Genomic DNA, 27,535 nt, shown 5'->3' with positions numbered 1-27,535 from the left:
TAAGAGTTTAAAGAAATGAAGGGAAGGCAGATGTGATGCATGTCTATAATCTCAACACATGAGAGGCAGGAGGGTTGTGAGCTTGAGGCCAGCCTGGGCTATGTAAGACACTGTCTCAAAAAAAAAAAAAAGATTTAAGGTGTATAGACTATTGAAAGGTATAGGAATCTTTAGTTAGGAAAGTCCAGTGTAAGTTAGAATATCAAGCCTGTGTTACAAATTATTGAAATGATCAAAAGAGAGCCAAGAAGAAGACATCAGAACAGGATTTAGGGACGAGAGCAGCCTCATAGAATGAATGAGAGAATGCTTTATTTTATCTCTGCTTTTCAGAATGTTTTGTTTTGAAAGCTTTAAATTATGTTTTACAGTATGCACTGAAAAAGCCGTATGGAGTTCTATATAAAAAGTAAGTTTTTTTTTTTTTTAAACTTTGAATTACCCATTATGAAAGTAACAACAATCACTTTATGGAAGATTTAGAAAAAAAAATTTTTTTTCTTTGCAAGCAACACTCTGTGGCAGATGATTGAAACTGTCTGACACAATTTGAGCTTGCTATAGCAAGAAAGTCTCCTCTATTCGGTGCTCTCTCCTTTATGAGACAAGCTGTTATATAGACTTAAACAGTATAAAAAATTATTTTTCTTACAAAAAGATGTATTCCTCATATGAAACTATTATTATTTTAATTATTTGGTTTTAAATTTATTTTGAATATTCTTACATAGACGTAATCATGGTGTATATATTTTATTTTGAAATAGAGATTTACAGAAAACTTGCAAAAATAATAGAGTTCCTATATATTCTTCACTCAGTTTCCCTCATTGTTAACATCTTGTCTAACCACAGTGCAATTACCAAACTAAAAAATTAACATTAGTATAGTAATGTTAAATAAACTACAGACTTATTTGGTTGGTTTTTTTCTTTTAGAATCCTGCATTGCATTTCATTATCATAACTCATAGTCTTCTCTAATTTGTGAAAGTTCTTCAGTCTGTCCTTGTCTTTGATGAGTACTGGCCAGTGATTTTGTAAATTATCCTTCAATTTGGGTTTGTCTAAAGTTTTCTCATGAATAGATTGACCTTAGCTTTTTTTTTCTCTCGTGGTACTGGTGTTTGAACTCAGTACCTACTCATTACTCAGTGGCCTACACCTTGAGCCACTCCACCAGCCCTTTTTTGTGAAGGGTATTTTTGAGATAGGCTCTTGCAAACTATTTTGTCCAGACTGGTTTCAAATCACAATCCTCCTGATCTCTGCCTCCTGAGTAGCTATAGGCGTGAGCCACCAGCATCATGCTAAAACAGTGATGTAAATCTGTTGACATTTGTATTAGTCAGATCTTTTTTTTTTTTTTTTTGCCATACTGGTGTTTGAATTCAGGGCCTCATGCTTGCTAGGCAGGCACTCTGCCACTTGAGGCACTCCACCAGTCCAGTGTTACCTATTTTTTTTTTTGATAATAATAACAAAGTCAGGCTCTGGCATCTCACACCTATTTTTTTTTTTTTTCATTTTTCTTTTATTATTCATGTGTGCATACAAGGCTTGGTTCATTTCTCCCCCCTGCCCCCACCCCCTCCCTTACCACCCACTCCGCCCCCTCCCGCTCCCCCCCTCAATACCCAGCAGAAACTATTTTGCCCTTATCTCTAATTTTGTTGTAGAGAGAGTATAAGCAATAATAGGAAGGAACAAGGGGTTTTGCTGGTTGAGATAAGGATAGCTATACAGGGCATTGACTCACATTGATTTCCTGTGCGTGGGTGTTACCTTCTAGGTTAATTCTTTTTGATCTAACCTTTTCTCTAGTTCCTGGTCCCCTTTTCCTATTGGCCTCAGTTGCTTTAAGGTATCTGCTTTAGTTTCTCTGCGTTAAGGGCAACAAATGCTAGCTAGTTTTTTAGGTGTCTTACCTATCCTCACCCCTCCCTTGTGTGCTCTCGCTTTTATCATGTGCTCATAGTCCAATCCCCTTGTTGTGTTTGCCCTTGATCTAATGTCCACATATGAGGGAGAACATACGATTTTTGGTCTTTTGAGCCAGGCTAACCTCACTCAGAATGATGTTCTCCAATTCCATCCATTTACCAGCGAATGATAACATTTCGTTCTTCTTCATGGCTGCATAAAATTCCATTGTGTATAGATACCACATTTTCTTAATCCATTCGTCAGTGCTGGGACATCTTGGCTGTTTCCATAACTTGGCTATTGTGAATAGTGCCGCAATAAACATGGATGTGCAGGTGCCTCTGGAGTAACAGTCTTTTGGGTATATCCCCAAGAGTGGTATTGCTGGATCAAATGGTAGATCGATGTCCATCTTTTTAAGTAGCCTCCAAATTTTTTTCCAGAGTGGTTGTACTAGTCTACATTCCCACCAACAGTGTAAGAGGGTTCCTTTTTCCCCGCATCCTCGCCAACACCTGTTGTTGGTGGTGTTGCTGATGATGGCTATTCTAACAGGGGTGAGGTGGAATCTTAGTGTGGTTTTAATTTGCATTTCCTTTATTGCTAGAGATGGTGAGCATTTTTTCATGTGTTTTCTGGCCATTTGAATTTCTTCTTTTGAGAAAGTTCTGTTTAGTTCACATGCCCATTTCTTTATTGGTTCATTAGTTTTGGGAGAATTTAGTTTTTTAAGTTCCCTGTATATTCTGGTTATCAGTCCTTTGTCTGATGTATAATTGGCAAATATTTTCTCCCACTCTGTGGGTGTTCTCTTCAGTTTAGAGACCATTTCTTTTGATGAACAGAAGCTTTTTAGTTTTATGAGGTCCCATTTATCTATGCTATCTCTTAGTTGCTGTGCTGCTGGGGTTTCATTGAGAAAGTTTTTACCTATACCTACTAACTCCAGAGTATTTCCTACTCTTTCTTGTATCAACTTAAGAGTTTGGGGTCTGATATTAAGATCCTTGATCCATTTTGAGTTAATCTTGGTATAGGGTGATATACATGGATCTAGTTTCAGTTTTTTGCAGACTGCTAACCAGTTTTCCCAGCAGTTTTTGTTGAAGGGCATCTCACACCTATAATCCTAGCTACTCAGAAGGCAGAGATCAGGAAGATCATGTTTTGAAGCCAGGTTGGGTAAATGGTTTGTGAGGTCCTATCTGGGAAATACCCAATACAAAAAAGGGCTAGAGGAGTGGTAGAATGCCTGCCTAGCAAGTGGGAGGCCCTGGGTTGAAACCCCTGTACTACAAACAAACAAAAACCACAAAAGTGATATGCTTTTCTCAGTAAATAAAATGCCAGGGGATACATATGATGTCACTATGTCTTACACTGGTGGCATTAACCTTGATTAAAGTGATATCTCCTGGGTTTTCCACCATACAGTTACTAATTTTCCTGTTGTAATTAGTAAATATTTGGAGGAGGTACTTGCGACTATGCAGATATAGTCATCCCTCATTGTCTGTTGGGATGGATTCCAGGATTCCTTTGGGATATCAATCTAGATGCTCAAGTCCTTCATACATATGATAGTATTTGTTTATTATTCATATTTGGTTGCTTGAAATCATCTCTAGATTATTCATAATGTCTAATATGTAAATGCTCTGTATACAGATGTTATGCTGCATCAATTAGGGAATCATGGCAAGAAACAAAAATCTGCACGTGCAGACAAATGCAGGTTTTTTTCCCAAATATTTTCTATTCACAGTTGGGTGAATGTATGGGTACCATCTGTGTCCTCTTTTTTTTCCTGAAGCTTTTGTCCATTAATGGTAATGTCCATAGTTGACTGTGTATACAGTGGTGATTACTGTGTTGCTCTAGTAGTGGTTTTCTATTTCTCTCTTTATATATTAATTGAAATTCTTTTTGTATTTAAAAAGGTTATGAACACTGAAATTTGAATTTCATATAATATTCTTGTGTCATAAAGTGCTACTCTTTTTAATTTTTTCAACCATTTAAAATCTAAAAGTATTCTTAGCTGAGCTACAAAGAGCAAAGGTTGGCCCCTAAGTTTGCCAACCTCTGTTTTAGTCTAGAGGTCTTAAAGAGTGAATAGAGAAATGTGGAAAAGCAACTGCGTATTGTTTTTAGTATTCATGTAATTTTATTTCATAAAACACTTTATGTTAGTGTTCTTGGACTGCCACAACAAAACCACAGACTGGGTAGCTTAAACAAAAGTAATTAAAATTCTGAAGGAAAGTCTGTCCTTTCTATATTTCTTTAGTTACTTATCAATGTGGACTCTACATTCTTCAGGGTTATAGTCCAATACTGTCATTATTTTGTTAACTTAAATTGTTCTACTTTTTTATGGTACACTATATTCTCATACTATAGCTAGAACAATGCTTTCATAAGAAAATTTAAATCTGATCACATCGCTTTCCTGCCCAAAACACTCCAGTATTTCCCATTCTTCTAATATGTAATCTGCATTCCTTATCTTGATCAATAAGGCCCTATATGATCTAGGCCTGTCTGTGTACATCTTTGAACTCATTAAGCCTCCCCACCCCCATGCAAACACCATTATCCTCTTTGCTCACTCAGCTTGCCTTCTTTCTGTTGCTTGAATAGTCTTTAAGTTTGTGTCTATCTCAGACTCTTTGTACTTTTTTTTGACAGTGCTAGGCATGAAATCTAAGGCGCCTGTTTATGCTAGGCAAGCACTCTACCACTGAGCTAACCCCCATCCTCTCTTTACATATTCTATTCCATCTTACAATAATATTAACCTCAAAATTCGTTTGTGGCTTACTCATTAGTCAGGTCTCAGCTCAAATAGTCATTTTCTACACTAACACAGTATTCTATTTTATTGTTGTCACAATAATTATGCTTTATAAATTCATTTATTTTTTTCCTATAGAATATAAGGGCCATAAAAGTAACTTCTTTATGAAGCTTCCCTAGATCCTAGAAGAGTGCCTGACATATAATAGGTCCTAAAGAAATATCGAAACAAGTATCTTTGCAGTTTTTTTTATCATTTGAATATAAAATTATTATTTAATCAGTATATTTGCTTAATTGAATTTATTTATCAAAGTTAGTAAAATTGTGATCATTTTTAATATTCTTAGGAAAAATATTACAAGACCATTTGAGGATCAGACATCACTGGTAAGTACAAGAGTTTCTGATTTAAGACAGCATATATGCCTCTATACATGGTGACTTACGCCTGAAATCCTAGCATATGGGAGGCAGTAATTAGAAGGATCACACTTGGAGGTCAGCCTAGGCAAAATAACCAGAGCAAAATGGACTGGAGGTGTGGCTCAAGCAGTGTGAGCCTAGCAAGTGTGAGGCCCTGAGTTCAAATCTCAGTACTACTAAGAAGAAAAAGTAAAAATCAGGGTCAAGTATGGTGGCACACTCCTGTAATCATGGTTACTTGGAAGGTGGAGATGGGAGGATCCAAGTTCAAGGCCAGCCCAGGCAAAGGTTAGCAAAAAAAAAAAAGCCAGGTCTGTTGGTACTTACCTGTGGTCTCAACCACTTGGGAGGTAGTGGTAGGAGGATAGTTGTTTGAGGCAAGCCTGGGCAAAATTAATGCAAGACCCTATCTGAAAAACAAGCTTAAAAGCAAAAGGACTGGGGGAGAGGAGATGGCTCAAGTGGAGTGAGTTCAATCCCTGTGTACTATAAAGAAAAGAAAAAAAAGATTTATTAAAAAGAATAAAAAAACCTAACAACATAGCTGGGTGTGGTGGTGCACATCTGAAATCCCAGCTCTTGGGAAGCTGAAACAGAAGGATCCTGAGTTCAAGGACAGCCTGGGCTACATGGAGAGACCCAAGACCCTGCCTCAAAACAAAGAACATATATGGGGATATAACTCAATGTACAGGATGTGGTTAGCATGGTTCAATCTCTAGCACCAAAAAGCATAGAAAATGTAAATACTCTTGCTCTTTTTTTTTTTTTTTTTTTTGACACATGGTCTTACTATGTAGTTAGGTTGCTCTCAAACTCCAGCCCTACTTTCTGGCCTTCTTAAAGGTAATTTGAAGCTGGGTGCCAGTGGCTTATGCCTGTAATCCTAACTATTTGAGAGGCTGAGATTTTCAAAGCTAGCCTATGCAAATAGTTGTCATGAGACCCTGTTTCCAACCAGAGTGAAATGGACTGCTGTGCAGCTCAAGCTCTAGAGTACCTGCTTTGCAAGCACGAAGCTAAGTTCAAACCTGCCCCCACCCCCCGAAAAAAAAAAAACTGCTAATTTGACTATTCATACAACAGAGATTTGTGTGTGTGTGTATGTGTATGTATATCTATATGCATATGTGCATATGTAAGCATTCATATATGAAGAGTGTTTTGTGAAAACTTTGAGATATTAGTCATAACAGAATGTTTTAAACACATTTTTAAGAACACATTCCTATGGATTTAGACTATGAATTTTTTTTGGGGTGGGTACTAGGGTTTGAACTCAAGGCATTGTGCTTACCAGGCAGGCACTCTGCAGCTTGAGCCACTCTGCCAGCCCTAGATCGTGAATATTTTTTGAATACTTCCTTTTTACCAGACATTGTAGAGGGAGAACATTCACATGTGACATTCCATATGGCCCTTGCAGTTTTGTTTTTTTTTTTTTTAAATATTGGGGTTTGAACTCAGGACCTCATGTTTGTTAGGCAGGCACTCTACCACTTGAGTCACTCCATCAACCCTTTTTTGTGTTGGGTGTTTTTGAGGTAGGATCTCACTTTTTGCCCTTGATCTCTGTTCTCAAACTGCAATACTCCTGATCTCTGCCTCCCAAATAGCTAGGATTACAAGCATGAGCCACTGGTTCCGTGCTCCCTTGCAGGTTTTTATAGGAGGTGTTATTGTCTCTGATGATAAAATTAATTCTCAGAGAAGTTAATGTGTCTAGATGCTATAGCAAATGGTAGAGTCTGGATTCTTGGACTTTCTGACTGTCCTTCATACTGGGCATGGATAGGCAGGTGTAGCTTTTTGCTGAGATACTAGATTGAATGGTAACCAAATTAAGGGTTCATATTTCAGAGAGTCATAATTTTGTATTCATTTAGGAGACTTTCCACTTGAGTTTTGGATAACACATGGAATCAATTTTTATGCTAGTATTGATGATCTCAGTAAGTTGAATAGAGTATAGGCATAGAATAAAAGGAACCATCATGACTGTAATGGAAACCAGTACTACTGAGAGACAAGCGGAAGATAATTCTTACATTGGAACATCATGAATCTGTCGCTCAGTACCAGTGAGGTACACAACATGAAACTAGTTACAGCTGGAGTGGCATAGAAGTTCCAAGTCCAGATCCCTGTGTGGTTACTGTTTGCAGTGAAAAATAGCAATATGCATTGCAAACTCCTGAATCCATCCTATAACCATTATATTATATTGATAAATTCATATAGCTCTTATGTATGCTAATGTGCTGTTGATAATGGTGATATTCTGTAAGTATGAAGGAACTTGTTCAGCTAATGAAACAGTGTACTACTCCAAAGTGAGGACATTACTGAAAATAAATGGTACTGTTTTATATGTTAACATAGTAGTTTTCATGTATTTTTAGTCTTAAGTAACTCAAATAAGAAAACCTGAAGTTATGCTTTTCCTGAGTATATTCCTACCTACTTCCATTAACTTCCACTGAAAACAACTGATAGGCTTTTTGAAGTTCAGAGGTAAGATTCTTAAGGGTTTTTGTTTGTTTGATTTTATAGGAATTCTTTTCAAAGAAGTCAGATTGTTCTTTATTCATGTTTGGCTCCCATAACAAGAAGCGACCAAATAATCTAGTAATAGGTAAGTGTCATACTTTTTTTTTTTTTTGGTGGTACTAGTGTTTGAACTCTGGGCTTCCATGCTTGCTAGGCAGGATCTCTACCACTTAAATCATGCCCCTATCCCTTTCTTCTCAGGTTATTTTTGTGATTGGATCTTTTTGCCCAAGCCAGCCTAGAATGTGATCCTCCTTTTTGAGGCTTTTTTTGACTGGTGAAGTTTAGGATTCAAGAGTAACCAGTAAAATGTTTTTTTTTTTGTGGGACTGGGGTTTGAACTCAGGGCTTTGAACTTGCAAAGCAGGCACTCTGCTACTTGAGCTACACCTCCAATTCCATTTTGGTCTGATTATCTTGGAGTTGAGGTCTCACGAACTATTTGCCCAAGCTGCCTCAAATTGCAGTCCTCCCGATTTTAACCTTCCAAAGTAACTAGGATTGTAGGCATGAGCCAGTGGCATCCCATTAGGTTTCTTTGTTCTTTATCCTTATGATATTGAATAAAATTATTTTGAGGGCTGGAGGACCAGTAGTAAAGTGATAATCTGTATATATCACTTTCCAGATAAAAGAATGGGGCATATAAATATTACCCAACCAATGCTGAGTGCCAGTGGCTCACGCCTGTAACCCTAGCTACTCAGGAGATAGGAGATCAGAGATCAGAAGGATGGTGGTTCGAAGCCAGCCTGGGCAAATACTTCATGAGATTCTATTTTGAAAAAAACCCACCACAGAAATAGGGCTGGTGGAGTGACTCAAGTTGAAGGCCCTGAGTTCAAACCCCAGTACCATAAATAAACAAATAAATAAATAAATAGATAGATAGATAATTCAGACATACATATGTACATAATAGGCATCCAAGATAAGGAAGTAAGACTAGAAAGAATATGAAAGAGCTTCTTGGTTATTCTTAGACCACCATTGCTTCTTTGTCTGTGGGAAATACTTCTGGTTTAAATAGGATGTAGTATGGCCTTTTATGACTCAGCATCCTCCCTTACTCAATTGTAGGTAACCTTGTACTTAAATTGAGTGTCACTGAGTTCCCACATACCATGGGTCAACTGGAATTGGGAGGAAAAAACCTACCTCAAATTGTAGACATTTTTCTAATATGAAAAATATATGTACTAACAGGATTAGTTAGAAAAAAAGAAAAAAGCAAAGTGCATTTATCCACATAAATTAATTACTCCCTAATATCTTGAATAAATATATTTAGAGAACTCTTGCCTGGGTGTATCAAGATTTGATCTGGCATGCTTACTGGCTTAGGCAAGCCTTTACCTTCTGTGGGTCTTGGTTTATTCTGGGTTTTTGCTTTTTGTGTTTTGGTGCTGAGGTTTGATCCCAGGGCCTCACTTATGCTAAGCACATACTCTACCACTGAGCTACACTTCCCGCATGCCCCCTCCCCCTGCTTTTTTTTAGATGCTGGGATTGATTCCAGGGCCTTGTGCATGCTAGGCAAGCGTTCTACTGTTTGAGCTGTGCTTCCAGCCCTTTATTTTTGTTTTGTTTTGAAGATAGAGACTTGCTGCTGCTATTGCCCAGGCTGGCTTCAAACTCATGATCCTCCTATCTCCACCACCCTAGTAGCTGGGATCACAGATATGCACTAGCATATCTGACTGCCCCCATTTATTCTCACCCCTCCCAAAGGGTCTTGCTATGTAGTCCAGACTGACTTTGAACTTGTGATTTCTTCTTCCTCCATTTCTGCTGGCATTACAGACTTGTACTACCATGCTTGCCTCTCTCATTTATTTTTTCTATAAAATAAAGGGGTTGTGGTAAATTTTCTCTAGAATCTTTTCTATGGCTGATATACTAACAATTCAATTTAAGTAGAAATGAAAATTAAGAAAGAGGGAGCATACTAGGGGAGTCTAGTGAGAAAGAAAAGAGGCAGATATTAGGGCATTTTGAATAAGTAAGTGGGTACATATAAAGCAGCTGTTTTGGAAAATACATGCTAAGAATTCATTTTCCTTTTAGGTCGTATGTATGACTACCATGTGCTGGATATGATTGAATTAGGTATTGAGAAGTTTGTGTCTCTGAAAGATATTAAGGTAAGATAGTGATCATAAAACTAGAAAGCATTTTGTACTGTTGCTCTTGGCCAGTAGTGATATCTTGTGGTAGAGAATACTGATAGAATTTTTTTTAATGAAAGTGATAGTAAAGTTTATTTGAAAAGGACTATTCTTTCTTTTTTATTTTTTTCAGTATAAACTTTCAGTTTTAATTACAAGTCATATTGAACCTTTATTCAGAACAATTTGACAAGGTCTTATAAGCTGAAGTCCATGAACTTTTCATTAAAAATATCCCATGCTCTCATGCTGCACTTTTCAATTAAAAAAAAATTAATCATGTTTTCTTTGTCTTGGTGGTTTATCTTATCACCAACTTTTCATGCCACAGAAAACTGGCCAGAAGTTGCTCCATCCTAGGAATTTTACAGCTAACTGGCCTCTTAGGACAACAATTCTCATCCAGAATTAAGTGGCTCAGTGACACCTATAACTTCATTACTCATCAACGTCCAGGAAGCTGTTAAGACTGTCAGGTTTTAATCAAGTTATTTCCCATTAAATATCTCAGATGTTTTGAGGTTTTCTCACGCATTGTGGCATCTCACGTAACTGCTGTGATTCATCACAGAAAGACAGCGCCATTGTTCCTGCCAACACAGCTGAGCTCCAAGGTCCCGACGTAAAAGCAGGAATACACTTTTAATGCACTAAAAGTGGGTCATCTCTAGAGAGAGAATGAGAATGACCCTGATAGAATTGTGTAGATAAAGAACTTCATGTTTTTAAGTTGGCATGCTCTAGCATAGAAATACAATTTTATTTTACTGTAAGAAGGGGAATGTAATAGTGGTGCTCAGTTTCTTTTTTAATGTAGCAGTAGTAGAAATAATTCGAAGAAATTATAACTGAATGTATTTTGTAAGTGGGATGTTGATTGCTAGGAAGTAATTTTTGGTTGGCTGGTTAGTTGGCACTTTTTTTTTTTTTTTTGCAAGTATAACTCTTAATTTTATTCTCTATAAAGAATAGTGTTAAAATGTAGTTTATATGATTCTTTGATACTGTTACATGGTGATGTAAATAAACAGGATAAAGAATTTTATCTGTCTTTCTGGCTGTCTATCCATCATCATTTTGAGATAGGGTCTCACTGTGTTGTCCAGTCTTGAAATTTTGGGTTCAAGTGATCCTCCTGTTTCAGTCTTCCAAGTAGCTGGGACTACAGGTGCATGTCACTGTGCCCTACTCAACTATTTTTTAGCATGAAAATCTGTAAGTTTGAATCCTCCTCATTTTTTTCCTTCTGTTTATTTACTTATTTATTTATGGGCAGTACTAGGGTTTGAACACAGGTTTTATGCTTGCTAGACAAGTACTTTGCCTCTTGAATTATGTCCCTGACCCCAAATTCCACTTATTTTTAAGTCTAAAATTAGTATTTGCAGACATACTTTTAGTACAGTTAATAAATTTTTGTGTGTGTGTGTGGGACAAGGACTGAGGTTTGGACTCCGGGCTTCATGTTTGAAAAGTAGGCATTCTACCATTTGAGCCACACCTCCAGTCCATTTTGCTCTGGTTGTTTTGGAGACGGGGGTCTCATGAACTGGCCTTGAGCTGCTATTTTCCCAATCTCAACTTCCCAAGTAGCTAGATTTACAGGTGTGAGCTACCGGTGTCCAGCTTAGTTAATAAAATTTGAAAACATTATTGTATTAATTATTGACTACCTTAAAGTCAGCATAAAAGAGTTCAGACTGTGATAATTACATGATTACAGTGTTTTTTCATTTCATAGAACAGTAAATGTCCTGAGGGAACAAAACCCTTGTTAATATTTGCTGGTGATGATTTTGATGTAACAGAAGACTATAGAAGACTAAAAAATCTTCTTATTGGTAAGTTTTCTTTTTTTTTCAGTTCTGGGGTTTGAACTTAGGGCCTCATACTTACTAGGCAGGTACTCTACCTCTGGAGCCATGCTGCCAGCCCCGGTAAGTATTTTAACTCAAGTAGGCAGTGTAAGACTGTCATTTGTGGCACTTTGCCACTTCACTCCAAGTATACAAGTTTTTAGTTCTCCTTTTCCTTTTTGATCTTTTCTCTTTTGGCTATTCTTTTTCTCCCACCCCTCCCCCCTTTCTCCTTTTGCTTTCTTCTACCTCCCTTACTCTCTTCTTCCTTCCCTCCTTCCTTTTGAGACAGGGTTTTGCCATGTATTCCAGTCTGGTCTCACATTCCCCATCCTCCTGCTTAGTCTCCCAAGTGCTGGGGCATAACCTTGCCTGGCCCTATTATTTTATTTTTCCTATACCAATAGCAGGAAACTAATTATCTCCATAGAGTTAAAGGGATTCCTGTACTCTATAGATGATTATTATTCTTTGATGCTGTAGCAATGCTTATATTGTGTTTTATAATTTACAAAATGCTTGCAACCATCTCCTATCACTGCAGGTATCATTAGATTAAATTTAGAAAATTATAAATTAAAATTTCATGATCATTATATATCATCCACTTTGTCACTAGTTTTAGCTCCCATAACTTTCTGCTTTATCTCCTGTTATTTAAAAAAGTGATTTCTTGAAAATCTCTTTTGAACATTCTTCTTGTCTTTTCTGGTTTCTACTATCCTTGCAAGTTTCTTTTTCAGGAACCCCACACAGCAGTTTATACTTCATTGTTACCATCAAGTGCCAGATTTGGCACTTTGCATTGAGTACTTCATTCTCACAAGGGCCTTGTGAGGATGGTTTTTAAGATGACTTGCTCTGGCTATGAGGGTGCTCTACCACTTGAACTGTGCCTCTATCCCTATATGACTTTTTTTTTTTTCTTTTGGTAGGAAGGAACCCAGGGCATTGTGCTTGCTAAACACATGCTCTACCTCTGACATCCACACCCAGCCCCAATAGATAACTTACTCTTAGTGAATGAACCGTGGTAGTTCTGAAGGTTTATGTAATGAGTGTAGTTAACTATATCCTTTGCCATGTGCTCCCAAGTCACCTTCTTAAAATCCAAGGTAGAGTTACTGTTTTTATTTTGGTGGTGGTAGTGGCAGGAGTGAGATTAGAGTTTGAACCTAGGAATTCATGCTTGCAAGAATGGAGAAACCATTCTGCTGTGATTATTTTGGAGATGGAGTCAAACTTACCCTGGGCTGATCTTGAACCATGGTCCTCTCAGTCTCTGCCTCCTAAGTAGTAAGGATTATAGATGTTTGCCACTATGCCTGGCTTATTTATTTATTTTTAATTTCTTTAAAAAAGAAGCTTGTTACTGACGCTATTGCTCCTCTTCTCTTTACTGTTCAGGTACCTCCTTGTCAGGGAGGATGAGTACCCTGGGGCTTGAAAGGTGCAGCTCAAGTTTCAATAATTTATTTAATTGTATTTGAGCTTTTCATGTACCACTCTTTTTTTTTTTTTTCTTTTTTCTTTTATTATTCATATGTGCATACAAGGCTTGGTTCATTTCTCCCCTCTGCCCCCCCCCCTTACCACCCACTCCACCCCCTCCCTCTTCCCCCCCCCCAATACCCAGCAGAAACTATTTTGCCCTTATTTCTAATTTTGTTGAAGAGAGAGTATAAGCAATAATAGGAAGGAACAAGGGGTTTTGCTGGTTGAGATAAGGATAGCTATACAGGGCATTGACTCACATTGATTTCCTGTGCGTGGGTGTTACCTTCTAGGTTAATTCTTTTTGATCTAACCTTTTCTCCAGTTCCTGTTCCCCTTTTCCTATTGGCCTCAGTTGCTTTAAGGTATCTGCTTTAGTTTCTCTGCGTTAAGGGCAACAAATGCCAACTAGTTTTTTAGGTGTCTTACCTATCCTCACCCCTCCCTTGTGTGGTCTCGCTTTTATCATGTGCTCATAGTCCAATCCCCTTGTGTTTGCCCTTGATCTAATGTCCACATATGAGGGAGAACATACGATTTTTGGTTTTTTGAGCCAGGCTAACCTCACTCAGAATGATGTTCTCCAATTCCATCCATTTACCAGCGAATGATAACATTTCGTTCTTCTTCATGGCTGCATAAAATTCCATTGTGTATAGATACCACATTTTCTTAATCCATTCGTCAGTGGTGGGGCATCTTGGCTGTTTCCATAACTTGGCTATTGTGAATAGTGCCGCAATAAACATGGATGTGCAGGTGCCTCTGGAGTAACAGTCTTTTGGGTATATCCCCAAGAGTGGTATTGCTGGATCAAAAGGTAGATTGATGTCCAGCTTTTTAAGTAGCCTCCAAATTTTTTTCCATAGTGGTTGTACTAGTCTACATTCCCACCAACAGTGTAAGAGGGTTCCTTTTTCCCCGCATCCTCGCCAACACCTGTTGTTGGTGGTGTTGCTAATGATGGCTATTCTAACAGGGGTGAGGTGGAATCTTAGCGTGGTTTTAATTTGCATTTCCTTTATTGCTAGAGATGGTGAGCATTTTTTCATGTGTTTTCTGGCCATTTGAATTTCTTCTTTTGAGAAAGTTCTGTTTAGTTCATGTGCCCATTTCTTTATTGGTTCATTAGTTTTGGGAGAATTTAATTTTTTAAGTTCCCTGCATATTCTGGTTATCAGTCCTTTGTCTGATGTATAGTTGGCAAATATTTTCTCCCACTCTGTGGTTGTTCTCTTCAGTTTAGAGACCGTTTCTTTTGATGAACAGAAGCTTTTTAGTTTTATGAGGTCCCATTTATCTATGCTATCTCTTAGTTGCTGTGCTGCTGGGGTTTCATTGAGAAAGTTCTTACCTATACCTATTAACTCCAGAGTATTTCCTACTCTTTCTTGTATCAACTTAAGAGTTTGGGGTCTGATATTAAGATCCTTGATCCATTTTGAGTTAATCTTGGTATAGGGTGATATACATGGATCTAGTTTCAGTTTTTTGCAGACTGCTAACCAGTTTTCCCAGCAGATTTTGTTGACGAGGCTGCTATTTCTCCATCGTATATTTTTAGCTACTTTGTCAAAGATAAGTTGCTTATAGTTGTGTGGCTTCATATCTGGGTCCTCTGTTCTGTTCCACTGGTCTTCATGTCTGTTTTTGTGCCAGTACCATGCTGTTTTTATTGTTATTGCTTTGTAATATAGTTTGAAGTCAGGTATTGTGATACCTCCTGCATTGTTCTTTTGACTGAGTATTGCCTTGGCTATTCGTGGCCTCTTGTGTTTCCATATAAATTTAACAGTAGATTTTTCAATCTCTTTGATGAATGTCATTGGAATTTTGATGGGAATTGCATTAAACATGTAGATTACTTTGGGGAGTATCGACATTTTTACTATGTTGATTCTACCAATCCATGAGCATGGGAGATCTCTCCACTTTCTATAGTCTTCCTCAATCTCTTTCTTCAGAAGTGTATAGTTTTCCTTGTAGAGGTCTTTCACATCTTTTGTTAGGTTTACACCTAGGTATTTGATTTTTTTTGAGGCTATTGTAAATGGAATTGTTTTCATACATTCTTTTTCCGTTTGCTCATTGTTAGTGTATAGAAATGCTAATGATTTTTCTATGTTGATTTTATATCCTGCCACCTTGCTATAGCTATTGATGATGTCTAGAAGCTTCTGAGTAGAGTTTTTTGGGTCTTTAAGGTATAGGATCATGTCGTCTGCAAATAGGGATATTTTGACAGTTTCTTTACCTATTTGTATTCCTTTTATTCCTTCTTCTTGCCTAATTGCTCTGGCTAGGAATTCCAGTACTATGTTGAATAGGAGTGGAGATAGTGGGCATCCTTGTCTGGTTCCTGATTTTAGAGGGAATTCATGTACCACTCTTACAAGGTTAGGCTTATTACCCTAAGTTGCCCTTCTAAAAAATTTTATATTCTTTGCCCTAGATCACTTTTGAAGAATTGGAAACATAAATTAAATTATATTAAATTTGAGCCCACTAAAAATGGTCTGTGGTAGATAGACATTTATGTGGATACTTTATAGGCATGCACCACCACACATGACTCCTTGTTGGGATTATTTATGGTCTTATTATTGGGATCACAATTTTCACAACATCTTATTTCTCTTATTAATTATGGCTATTTTTTCTTCTTATGATGCTAAGGGTTTTACCCATGACTTTGTGTATACTAGGCAAGCTCTATCACTGAACTATACCCCTAAGCCAATAATGACTTTACTTTCAAAAGAAACTGAGCATCAGTTATCTGTTTAATTGTACAAAAGCTCTGGGATTTGGCAACATTACCATTTCACAGATGGGAAGACAAGGGGCTCATAGAAGTAAGTAAGTATTCCAGAATTGAAGCCCAAAGTCTGATCTTTTCTTCCTCTTCTGTCCATCTTCCCTTGTAGAATCTTTGTGGTATAGATTCACCTATTTTCTATAAACCAAATTCACACATAAATGGCGATGAATAGTATTTCCTTCTTTAAACATTACAAGTCCCAAAAGAGTATTTTTTCAGGTTAGACTTCAGCCAGATTTTCAGCTGGTATTTCTGTTACTTGTACTCCATCGACCCAGATTTCCTGTCTCTGTCTCTGTCCACTAGATTCCTTATCCTTTATTAAAACGGAGAAGGCTTTTGTTCGCCTTTGAGTAGGGCTTTTTTTTTTTTTTTTGAGACAGGGTCTTGCTATGTAGCCCAAGCTGATTTTGAGCTTTTGCTCCCCTTGCCTCAGCCTCCAGAACCTGGAATTACAGGAGTGAGTCTACATTTGTGGCTTTAGTAGTTTTTATGTCTTAACTTCTCATTATTTTTGCTTCCACTAGATGGCGTGAATGACCATATAATGCAACGATAAGGGAAGGGAGTAAAAACAAAAGGAATCTGGGGTGCAGAAACAGAAAGGTAGAAGAGGAATGGAATGATATTGTATGCCACCAATGGCAGTGGGTTCTCTGTAGAAATAAGTATGACAACAGCTTCTTAGTTTATATTGTGTGTTTAAGTGAAATACAGTCATATTCATTTATCATTAGGTGCATGTTCTGAAAAAGGCACCTAATTGCGCTTCAGAGAATATATTTATACAAACTAAAATGACTATGACATTTCTGGGTGATGTAATTTTATGGGACCACTGTCATATATGTTGTTTGTTGACTAAAATGTCCTTAATGCTTGTATAGCTGTATGGTAAATCAGTACGGAAAGGACTTTCTTCCTTATAGAAAGTTCCTTTTTGCTTTCTTAAATATTACATAGTTTTGTGTAACAAGTCTACTGGGCACTGCTCCCTTCCCACCCACCCTCCTCTTTTTTCTTTGTAAAGTTGTGCTGGGGACCAAACCGAGGTAAGCACCCACTGACTTAAGTCCCTAGTCCTGGAACTGCTTTTCTTGAAAGAAAACCAGTAAATACCTTTTTTTTTTTTTGGCAGCACTGGAATTTGAACTCAGGGCCTCACTCTTGCTTGGCAAACGCTCTTACCACTTGAACCACTCTGCCAGCCCTTTTTCGTGATAGGTTTTTTCCTAGCTAGAGTCTCAAACTATTTTCCCAGGGCTGGCTTGGAGCCATGATCCTCCTGATCTCTGCCTCCTAAGTAGCTAGGATTGCAGGCGTGAGCCATTGGTGTTGGCATATCTATTTTTGAAGTCCATTCTAATTTTCATAATTTCTGTTTTTATGTGGACTTTTTTTGTGTGTTTGTGGTACTGGGGTTTAAACTCAGAGCCTACACCTTGAGCCACTCCACCAGCCTTTTTTTTTTTTTTGTGAAGGTTTTTTTTCAAGATAGGTTCTCAAAAACTCATGTTCCTGATCTCTGCCTCCTGATGCCCAGTTTATGTGACTTCCTGTATATAAAGATTATTAGATGCTCTTTTATGCTTATATTATTTAACTACTTAATTAGATTACTTTTTCTTCATTGCCTTTATTTATATTAGTGGCATAGCTGCATTAATTTTTTTTTGAGGGGGGTACTAGAGCCTTGCATTAGCTAGGCAGGTGCCATATCCTGCTTAGTTATTTTTTGGATAGTGTCTCATGTTTTTGCCCAGGCTGGCCTAAGGCTGTGATCCTCTTACCTATGGCCTCCTACATAGCTGGGATGACAGACACATACCACCACACTCAGTTTATTGATTGAGATGAGATCTCACTATTTGCCCAAGCTGGCCTTGAACTGTGGTCATCCCAACCTCTACCTCCTGAGTAGTTGGTATTATAGGCATGAGCCACTGTACCTGGCCCCTTGTTTTAATTTTTTTTTTAACCTTTAAGTGGGCAGCAGTACTGGGGTTTGAACTTAGAGCCTTGTACTTGCTACATAAGCACTTTACCACTTTAACCTTTTTCATTTCCTAATTACTCCACTTGAAAAATTGCAATATAAAAATAACCACTATCTATTGGGTCAGGTAGTTTATTAAATTTAACTTCTGCAGCCTCACAAAGGTGGTTGTTGCAATTGATTTGGTGGCATCACCCACAGAAATGAATTTTCTCATAGTTCCAAAGACCAAAAATGCAAGGATAAGGTTCCTTCCAGTTCTGTATCTGATGAGGGCTCTCTTTCCTGTCTTGCAGATGGCTACCTTCTCACTGTGTCTTCATGTGGCCTATTTTTAATTCATGCCCAGGGGTAGAGGGAGAGAGCAAGCAGGTTTGCTAGTGGGTTTTTTTGTTTTTTTTTTTTCTGTATAAGGACACAAATTCTGTTGGGTTAGAGCCCCATCCTGAAGACTGCATTTAAATTTAATAACTTCCTGAGAGACCCCATCTCTAATTATAATCACATTGGGGATTAAGATGTCAATATTGAGAAGACACAAGCTTTCAGGACATAAGGTAATATTAGTCCCATGTTACGAATAAGGAAGTTGAGACAGATGAAGAGATAAGAAGTGGCAGAATCAGGATCCAATTATGCTCCCTGACTCGAAATCCTGTGGTCTTTACTACATAAATCCTGGTCAGCCTCCTGTTCCCCTTTCCACTGTGTTTATTCATGGATACAAACATACTTGAAATATTTTTCATGGAATTAAAAACTGAAAAAAACATTTAAACTGAAGCTTTCCATCTCAGTCTAAAATCAGGAGTTATCTTTAACTCCTTACATCTATTTAATTGGGTTTTTATCCTTATCTGTACTTCTAATATCTCCCTTTTTACCTCACCCATCAGCCCTGACCAGTTTAGGATCAGCTTTTTGGTCAGTGTTTTATTTAGACACATTTCAATCCATTGCCCCATTCATGTTTCAGGCTCATCTTTTACTCTCCTTGTTCCAGTTCTGGAATCTTCACCTATTTATATTGTAGATTAAAATTTTATGCCTTGCTATGTGGGGTGGTGCATGCCTGTAATCTCAGCACCAAGGTGGGTGTGGAATGTGAGAATCATAAGTTTGAGGTCAGCCTGAGCTACATAACTAGACCTTGTCTCAAAAAACCAAGGGCTGGGGATGTTGCTCAGTGGTAGAGTGCTTGCTAAGCATGGATAAAGCTCCAGGTTTAATCCTTAGCGTTACACAAACAGAAAAATTATGCCTTCATTTTCATTTTTAAAAAGTTATGCATAATAAAATCATGAGATTAAGTGCTTGAGAAGTAAGACCGTCACACATTATTTGGGGATCATTTTTTGTGCTGCCCATCTTTTCAGGTCAAATGGAGCATTTAGTTTTCATGTTTAAGTTTGTGACATTTTATATGATGGGTTTTTTTTTTTGGTTTTTTTTTTTGGTGATGCTGGGACTTGAACTCAGGGCCCTACGCTTGCTAGGTAGGTGCTCTACCACTTGAGCCACTCTGCCAGCCAAATGGAGCATTTGGTGTACAGCTCTCTGTAACTGAATTTTGAAAGTGTGGTATTGGGCTGGCAGAGTGGCTCAGGTGATAAGAACACCTGCCTAGCAAGTGTGAGGCCCTGAGTTCAAACCCCAGTACCGCCAAAAAAAAAAAAAAAAAAAAATCTTTACGTCTGAAAGTGTGGTATTTTGTGATTTTTTTTTTGTTTTAGATTTTTTCAGAGGACCCACAGTATCCAATATCCGCCTGGCTGGATTAGAGTATGTTCTGCACTTCACTGCATTAAATGGAAAGGTTTACTTTCGAAGCTACAAGTAAGTGCTTTTCTTGAATGGTTTTCTTAGTCTCAGCGTTAGTGCTATAGTCTGACTATATTAGAAAGGTCAAGTTTAAAACTGGCATCTGCCCAAAAGCTTGCTTGGTGAGTTTGCAGAATAGTACTAACAGTAGCAACTCTGTGCTAATCCTGAACCTGTTGTTCCCACGTTAACCTTTGCCTCTGAAACTCTACCTTTCCAGGATGGCAAGCATCTAATGCTGCATTCTGTCATTGCCTGGAACACTAACTCAGTAATGACCTTTTCTAGCTTTATAACAGTAGCTTTTTATTGTTCTCGACTGGATTTAGAGCACCAGCCATAAGTCAGGCCAACCAAAGCAAATCTTAAAATCCTAAATCTGAAAACTGTAGTCTAAAAAGAGTAAAGTGATGGAATCAGGCACAGTGGTGTTTAGGAGGCTGGGGCAAGAGGATCTCCAGTTCAAGTCTAGTCTACATAGTGAGACCCTGTATGAAAACAAAACAAAATAGTTGACATTGGCTAGAAGAGCCCACACTTTGCTAGAGAAGACACTGACCTTCCACATTGTCTTTCTTTGCACAGTGAGTGCAGACTTTCATGGGTGTTTTGAGCTATGACATGGCATTACATTCCATGAGCCAGGAGCTCTATGGCAGTGCTGTTTGTATTCAGCATTTTATACTTTTTGTTTGTTTGTTTTTTTAGCATCCCGAGTGTGGGCTACCAAACCTAAGGTCTCATGCACAGTAGGCAAGCACTGTACCACTGAGCTACATTCCTAGCCTTCAAACATGTTTTGTTTTGTTTTTAAATTAATTAATTTATCAGTTAATTAATTAATTAACTGGGCCTGAACTCAGGGCCTACACCTTGAGCTGAACCACCCTTTTGTAATGGTCTGGTGCCTCGAGCTATTTGCCTGGGGCTGGCTTCAAACTGCAATCCTTCATTGATCTCTGCCTTCTGAGTAGCTAGGATTATAGGTGTGAGCCACCAGCACCCAGCAAACATGGTTTATAATGTTTGGTTTTTCTTCATAATGAAATAGGTGGCTGACAAGCTTATTTCCATTTAGCATCCAAATGAAATTAAATCTTACCTTTTTTGTCAATTAATAATTTCCCTCTTGGTCTTACCTGTACTGTCAGAGATGCCTAGTTCTTTTTATCATATGATTAGTGTAATTTCTGGTTTTTTATTTTCATTAAATGTAAAGTAACAGGCTAGGGAAGTAACCCAGTGCTTGCCTAATATGTCTGAGGCCTTGGATTTAACACCCTGCTACAACAGCTTCAAAAAAGCAAACTAAGAATAATAAGGCAAAATACAATAAAATATACAACAATCGCAAATTATAGTTAGGAGTTTATGATAATTTTTAGTTGGTTACGGTTGGAAGCCCCTTAAGTCTTGTTTGCATTTCCTTTCTTGATTTTTGGGGTTTTCAAGAGTATATTAGGGGATGGGGCATGTAACTCAGTGGTAAATAGAGTTCATGGTTAGCCTATGTGAGGCCCTGAGTTTGATCTTCAAAACGCCCCCACCCCCCAAAAAAGAAGGAAGTGTATTATACTATAAAGTAGTTGGCTGTTATTTAGATAATAAGAAATTAAAGGTGAAAAATCGTTAACATAGACATTCTTACGTTGGGAGGAGTGATGTACACATGTAATCCCAGCACTCAGCCACTGAAGCAGGGTGATTGGGAGTTCAAGGTCAGCTGGGGCTACATAGTGAGACCCCATTTCACAAATAAATAAATATACTGAAAAAAAGGTTATTGGGGCTTGTGTAGCTCAGTGGAAGAGTGCTTGCCTAGCATTCACAAGATCCAGGGTTCAAGTCCCAGAAACACATAAAATCCTTGCAAGTAAGAAAGAATGTTAACAATAGCCTGAAATACTTTCCTGATGAAGTTTTGCATGAAGTATTCACTTGTGTCAGTACTTGTTTTCAGTGAAAAGAATAGTTTTTAAAGAAAGAAATGAGCAGAAAAGGTTTGTTGAAAACACCTTTAAGTTAGCGTGACATCATTCATAATTTTAAAAAATGTTGAAATTTGTAGCATGACATCTTTCATAATGAAAAAACAGTTGAAATTTAAAAAATCAGAGATCTTAGTATGAGATTTTAATCATGGATGTTCCATATGTACTCTATAATGCCTGCTAGCTGCTGAGTTGAAATACAGAATGGGTGGTATGATGGAGAATGAGCTGCTACTGCAGTCAGTAAACATGTAGCTCAACTTAGCCTCTCTGCTCTGCCCTGCTTGGGAGGTGGTGTGGGTGGGAAAAGTAAATGGTTCTGGGGATGAGTGATGGGCGTCACCTCTGAGCTAGTGACCTGATTTCAGGTCACACTTCTTAGGACCTCCATTTATTTCTCTGCAGAGTGTACTGATACCATACAGGTAATTCTGAGGTCCCTCAGATCAATAGTGCTCCTTTATGGGGGGAGGAAAGGAGTGCAGATATACTTGGGACTATGCCAGGGAATTAAGTGTATTCACTTTGTGCTTCAGGCATTCTCATGAGCTGTGCTGCTGTATCTTCTTTCTCTTAGTGCAAATTAACCCTTAGGCAATTTGTAAAAGGTAATAATTAATATTCATATACATTATTTATGAAGATTAATAAGATTTATAAAATGGTTTTGTGCATTGTAGAGGAAAGGAATTCTGAACATGAAATTATATTAATATAACCTTTAACATGCCCTCTTTTTCTTTTCCTTTGGTTGAACTGGGGTTTGAACTCAGGGCCTCACATTTGCTAGGCAGGTGCTCTACCACTTGAGCCACACCTCCAGCATTTGGCATGCCCTTTTAGTTGAATAATTGTGTTACTGTAATATCCTATAATAGTTAATTTCTCATATGTGGGTACAATTTGTATTCCTTTGAGAATTTTATTTTCTATGTAGTTATAACCACTAATATGAAACAGATCCTTATGCCACATATGCCTTTGTCATGGTATTGGTTAGGTTTTATGGGGAGAAAATGCCAAGCAGGAAGTGTTAGTTTACCTTAAAAAGCAAACATAACCTTTCAGTAAGAGAGTTTACTTAATGAGAACATTTAATGTCAGTCGAAGAGAGGTATATGAGAGGAAGAAGAACCTGGAAATTACAGTTCGAACAAAACCAATAATGTCAGTCTTTCTCACGAAACAGGCAAATATTTAGAGTATCTACAGCCTGAGCCCATCTGAATGGGAAGGAGGCAGGTAACTGGGGTTTGAACTCTACCACTTGAACTTTCCTATCCTTTTTGTATTGGGAATTTTCAAGATAGCCTCAGGCTAGCCTCAAATTGCAATCCTCCTGGTCTCTTCCTCCCAAATAGCTAGGGTTATAGGCATGAGCCACTGATGCCTAGCTGAATGCTGCTCTTGAGTTTTGAGGATTTTTTTTGGAAGGGCTGGGGATGTAGTTCAATGGTAAAGCATTGCCTCTAGGTTCAATCCCCGAGGCAAAAAAACCAATAGCGCTCCTAGGTAGGAGGAGGGGGAGACAGCTGGACATTAAACATGTGATGTGAAAATTCTGGACAGTAGAATTGAAGTAACTGTCTTTAGAATGGGATAAGGGTAAAAGAATTATTTTAATTTTTGATTGTTTTTATTATGACTATCTAATCTCTTCATTTTGCTAATATCTAAAAAATCATTTACAACTTCTATTAATACATGTTCTCTATTACAAAAAGTAATCAAGTTAATTTTAAGGTATTAACAGTTGATAGATAACTTTAATTTATCATTAAAGAAAAGCAAATCCATTAGCATAAAGGCACTCTACCACTTGAGCCATATCCCCAGCCCTTTTTACTTTTTAGTTATTTTTCAGGTAGGGTCTGTTTTTTGGCTCAGGCATGCTCTCACTTGCTGTTTATCAACAATATTGTGTAATTTTTTGTTTATTTTAAAAATAAAGGACACAGAAGGTAGAATGTATAAAGTGTTTAAGAACCTTTGCATTTCTGAATATTTCTGTATGGAACTATAAATCCCTTGCAAAAATATTTCCTGGGGAAGACCTTCCTCCCCCCAGAACTTTTTAAAAAAATCAAAGCATCATTCCTTTTTCCTATTTCATAAAGGTTGCTGTTGAAGAAATCTGGTTGCAGAACACCACGGATTGAATTGGAAGAGATGGGACCTTCAATGGATCTGGTTCTGAGGAGGACACACCTGGCATCAGATGACCTTTATAAATTATCTATGAAAATGCCAAAAGCTCTCAAGGTACATGACTTGTAACATGGAGCCATATTTATTTGTACATTCCAGTTTTCTTTCCATAAAAGGTTTGTGGCATAGTTTATTAAAGGACATGTGAAGAGAACAATAAAGTAGATTAAATTAGACTTAGAGCCAGGAAAAGGAGAACCCGTCTGGCTATAAAGGATAGTGAAAAATGCCGGCTGCTGGTGGCTCACGCCTGTAATCTTAGCTTTTCAGGAGGCAGAAATCAGGAGGATCAAGGTTTGAAGCCAGCCCAGGAAAATAGTTTGCAAGACCCTATCTCAAAAAAAAAAAAAACCCACAAAATAGGGCTGGTGGGGTGGTTTAAGCTGAAGGCCCTGAGTTCAAGCCCCAGTACCACCAAAAAAAAAAAAAGAATAGTGAAAACGGTTGCAGAACCAGTTTTCTCAGAGTTTTCTGGTAGCCAAGACTGCCATTTTCAGCAAAAAAATAATTGTTTTGGGTCATTGTGAAGGCTGGGGATTTACAGCACTAGGTATATAAACAATGTACATAAAATGTGTTTTAAAAACAAGTAGAAATGTTAACTCTGGAATGCTAGTAGAGATTGAAATGTTACACTTTCTTAAGCTAAACAGGAAATTCTGTTGATCTATAGCAATGGTTGGTGTAGTTTTGCTTCTGATAGTGGGATAGGACAGTTTACCTGGGAATTGTTAGTAATGGCCTATCCTAGAGCTACTGAATTAGAATCTGCATTTTAACAGGGTCCTAAGATGATTCGTGTGTATACTTAAGTTTGAGGAGAAAGATGTATAGAGCTATACATCTTTGTGTGCACATGTGTTTTTGTGACATGGAGGGGGGTCCTCACAAATGGAAATTGTTACCAAGATAGTTGTATAGTACATTTTTACCAGTTCATGACAATAGAAAGCTGTTTTAAAAATTACATATTCACACAGTTTTCCTCTTGTCTTATAGCCAAAGAAGAAGAAAAATATTTCCCAGGATACTTTTGGTACAACTTATGGAAGGATTCACATGCAAAAGCAAGACCTAAGCAAACTGCAAACCAGGAAAATGAAGGGGTTGAAGAAGCGACCTGCAGAAAAGATAGCAGAAGACCAGGAGAAAAAATCAAAGAGAATTAAAAGAAGTTAGTGGAACTTAGCCAAAAACTACAGTTTTATTGTAGTTTATTTACTTAAAAGAACTTTCCAGTTTTCTTAAAGTGTTGTATATTTTTACAACATTTGCTACATGTTTTTGTGAACAGTAATGTACTGACGATTAGTTTAAAGTAAGCTTTTTACTTGTGCTGTTAAATTTTTGTATGCTGTTTTCTCTGAAGTGATATGCCCTACCCTCCCAAACTTTTCATTTGGTGAGTAAGTGAGTGAAGCAAGTCCTTCACAACTGGTGCTTTTAAAAAATATCTGGGTTATTTGATGCCTGATGTGGAAACCAAGAAGTAGGAACACAGGCTGGGGCATGGTAATTTTCCACTGGTTGTGAATATGAGGGTTTTTTTTTTTTTTTTCTTCCTTCCTTATATAATGATATGGATCAGTGGTCAGATTGTCCTTGGAGATGTTTTGGTACACCTGGTCGTTTTGGCTGATCTGGTTCCTGCAATGAGTAGGAGGGTAAGGAAAGATGCATAACATGCTTTTAGTAAATAACAGGTTGTGGATTAAAAGCCTGAGAGCTTATCTGCCCATTGTCCCCATGGTAGTATCTCAAGGGGAAGAGCCATGGAAAGCAGAAAAGACTCAAAGGAGCTGTGGACACAATATAAGCTCCCTTGAAAATTAGCCCTATTTTCCAATACATATCCATAACTTGGTGTTGATCTTTATTTTTCACTTTTCTGTTATTTTTCTTGAGCTCTTTCCAGTTAAAAGACTCATTTGAGGTTTAAGTCTTACATTTTGAAAAAGAAATCTCCCATACAGTTGTCCACTGTCTGATCATTTCCCTTACTGTACTACTGGTTATTTTAACCCAGGCCTCAAGCTCTACCACTGACTACAGAAAAGAACTTTTGATAGGAGTAGAAATGAGAGAGGAAAGAACGTGAGTTGTAAGGTCAAGGGCACTTTAAAGAACTGGGGAGCCCTCAGGAGCTAAAGGTTGCAAGAAGGGGCTGGGGTATTTGCAGATGGAGGTGGAATAAGCCAAAGCCTAACTGCTTGTTGTATTAAAGTTTTTTTATTTTGTTTTCTGAGACAGGGTTTCACTTTGTAGTCCAGGATGGCCTCAAATTTGAGATCCTCTTGCCTTAGCTTCTTTAGTGCAAAGATTGCAGGCATATGCCACTATGCCCCCTTGAAAGTTTCTTGGAAGATCAGCCCTCTACCTGAGAAAATGAAAAGATCCTTTCTAATTTGTTTTCCCAGAATGATGAATTTAGGTTCCTCTATTGAATCCTTTGCAAAAAAACTCCTTTGTAGAAGCATTAGCCAGTTAGGTTGTTTTAAAAAAACAGAAAACAAAACTACAAACACATAAAAAATAATTTATTTATTTTTAGGTATACATAAGTATTTTAGAGAGGTAGGAAGTGCTCCTCTGTTCGATCACAAGTCAAACAGCTCCCTGCCCTTCCATTCCTGTGTGTGCATGTGTTGATGTGAGCTTGCCCTGCCAACACTTCTGTATCTTTTCCCTTCTCTTGTAAACCTGTTCCATGGTCACATATCTCGTTGTCTCTTTCCAGATGGCAGGTACTCTCCCCAGAAACATGGAAGCTGACACCACTCATTTATGTATGTTGCTTCATTACACATTTAACAAAAAACCAGACAGCTTTGCATCTGAAGCAGGCATTTGCATTTTCTGTCTAAGTGAGGGAAAGAGTTAAAATGATTCATTTTCTGACAGTTCTAGAGAAGTGGAGCCATGAAAAAGGGCATCAGAAATTGATGTGGTTCTTTCTAAGTGCCCTCCCTCTGACTATCCAGCCAATGGCAATGGAGATCAACTAAGGAGGCAAAGAATGGGTCCTCACAAGGATCCTGCCATGCCTTGACCCCTCTCCATTAGGAAGACCTACCCTAGTACTTACTAGGTGGTTACTCAGCCAATCTTAACCCACAAATGGCTGCATATTCTCTATGTATGTTGGACATTATCTTGAAGGTGTTTGTTTTAATAACACTCTTGTTCAAGATCTGATAATGAGTTCCTGTATTTCCTGTTTTTTGTTTGTTATATATGGGGGTTTTTTTTTGTTTGTTTTTGAGACAGGGTCTCTGCAGCCCAGGCTAACCTAGAACCCCCATCCTGCCTCTACCTCCAAGTACTGGAATTGCAGACATGTGTAATTTTTATCTATGATAGACTAATAGGTATTGAAATGCCCATAGTTGAATAATCTAAAATCCTCGATCTACCACTTGCATTGCTTTGTTTTTTTTTGTAGGAAGTATATTGTATTTCCAGTTACTCTTGAATTCTAG

The 27,535-nt window shown here is 37.8% G+C and overlaps 1 protein-coding gene and 1 non-coding gene across 2 annotated transcripts in view; both read left to right on the top strand.

Annotated features, from left to right (window-relative positions):
• The window catches only part of Rpf2 (ribosome production factor 2 homolog), a 32,429-nt gene extending 5,175 nt beyond the window's left edge, over positions 1-27,254 (top strand). Inside the window, exons 3-10 of the mRNA XM_074076720.1 lie at positions 372-409; positions 5,076-5,115; positions 7,705-7,786; positions 9,769-9,845; positions 11,611-11,710; positions 19,770-19,872; positions 23,966-24,110; positions 25,056-27,254. Coding sequence (XP_073932821.1) covers positions 372-409; positions 5,076-5,115; positions 7,705-7,786; positions 9,769-9,845; positions 11,611-11,710; positions 19,770-19,872; positions 23,966-24,110; positions 25,056-25,235 — 765 coding nt within the window. The 3' untranslated portion in view covers positions 25,236-27,254. The remainder of the gene's footprint in view (positions 1-371; positions 410-5,075; positions 5,116-7,704; positions 7,787-9,768; positions 9,846-11,610; positions 11,711-19,769; positions 19,873-23,965; positions 24,111-25,055) is intronic.
• Positions 507-631, top strand: LOC141416574 (small nucleolar RNA SNORA28). The gene has a single exon (XR_012441224.1). It is a non-coding gene; the product is annotated as a small nucleolar RNA SNORA28 (small nucleolar RNA).
• Positions 27,255-27,535: the final 281 nt, after the last annotated feature.

This window comes from Castor canadensis, chromosome 1, assembly GCF_047511655.1.
Source record: "Castor canadensis chromosome 1, mCasCan1.hap1v2, whole genome shotgun sequence".
Classification (NCBI taxonomy): domain Eukaryota; kingdom Metazoa; phylum Chordata; class Mammalia; order Rodentia; family Castoridae; genus Castor; species Castor canadensis.
Note: the sequence above shows the minus strand (reverse complement) of the source record. Positions and strands in the feature narration are given on the sequence as shown.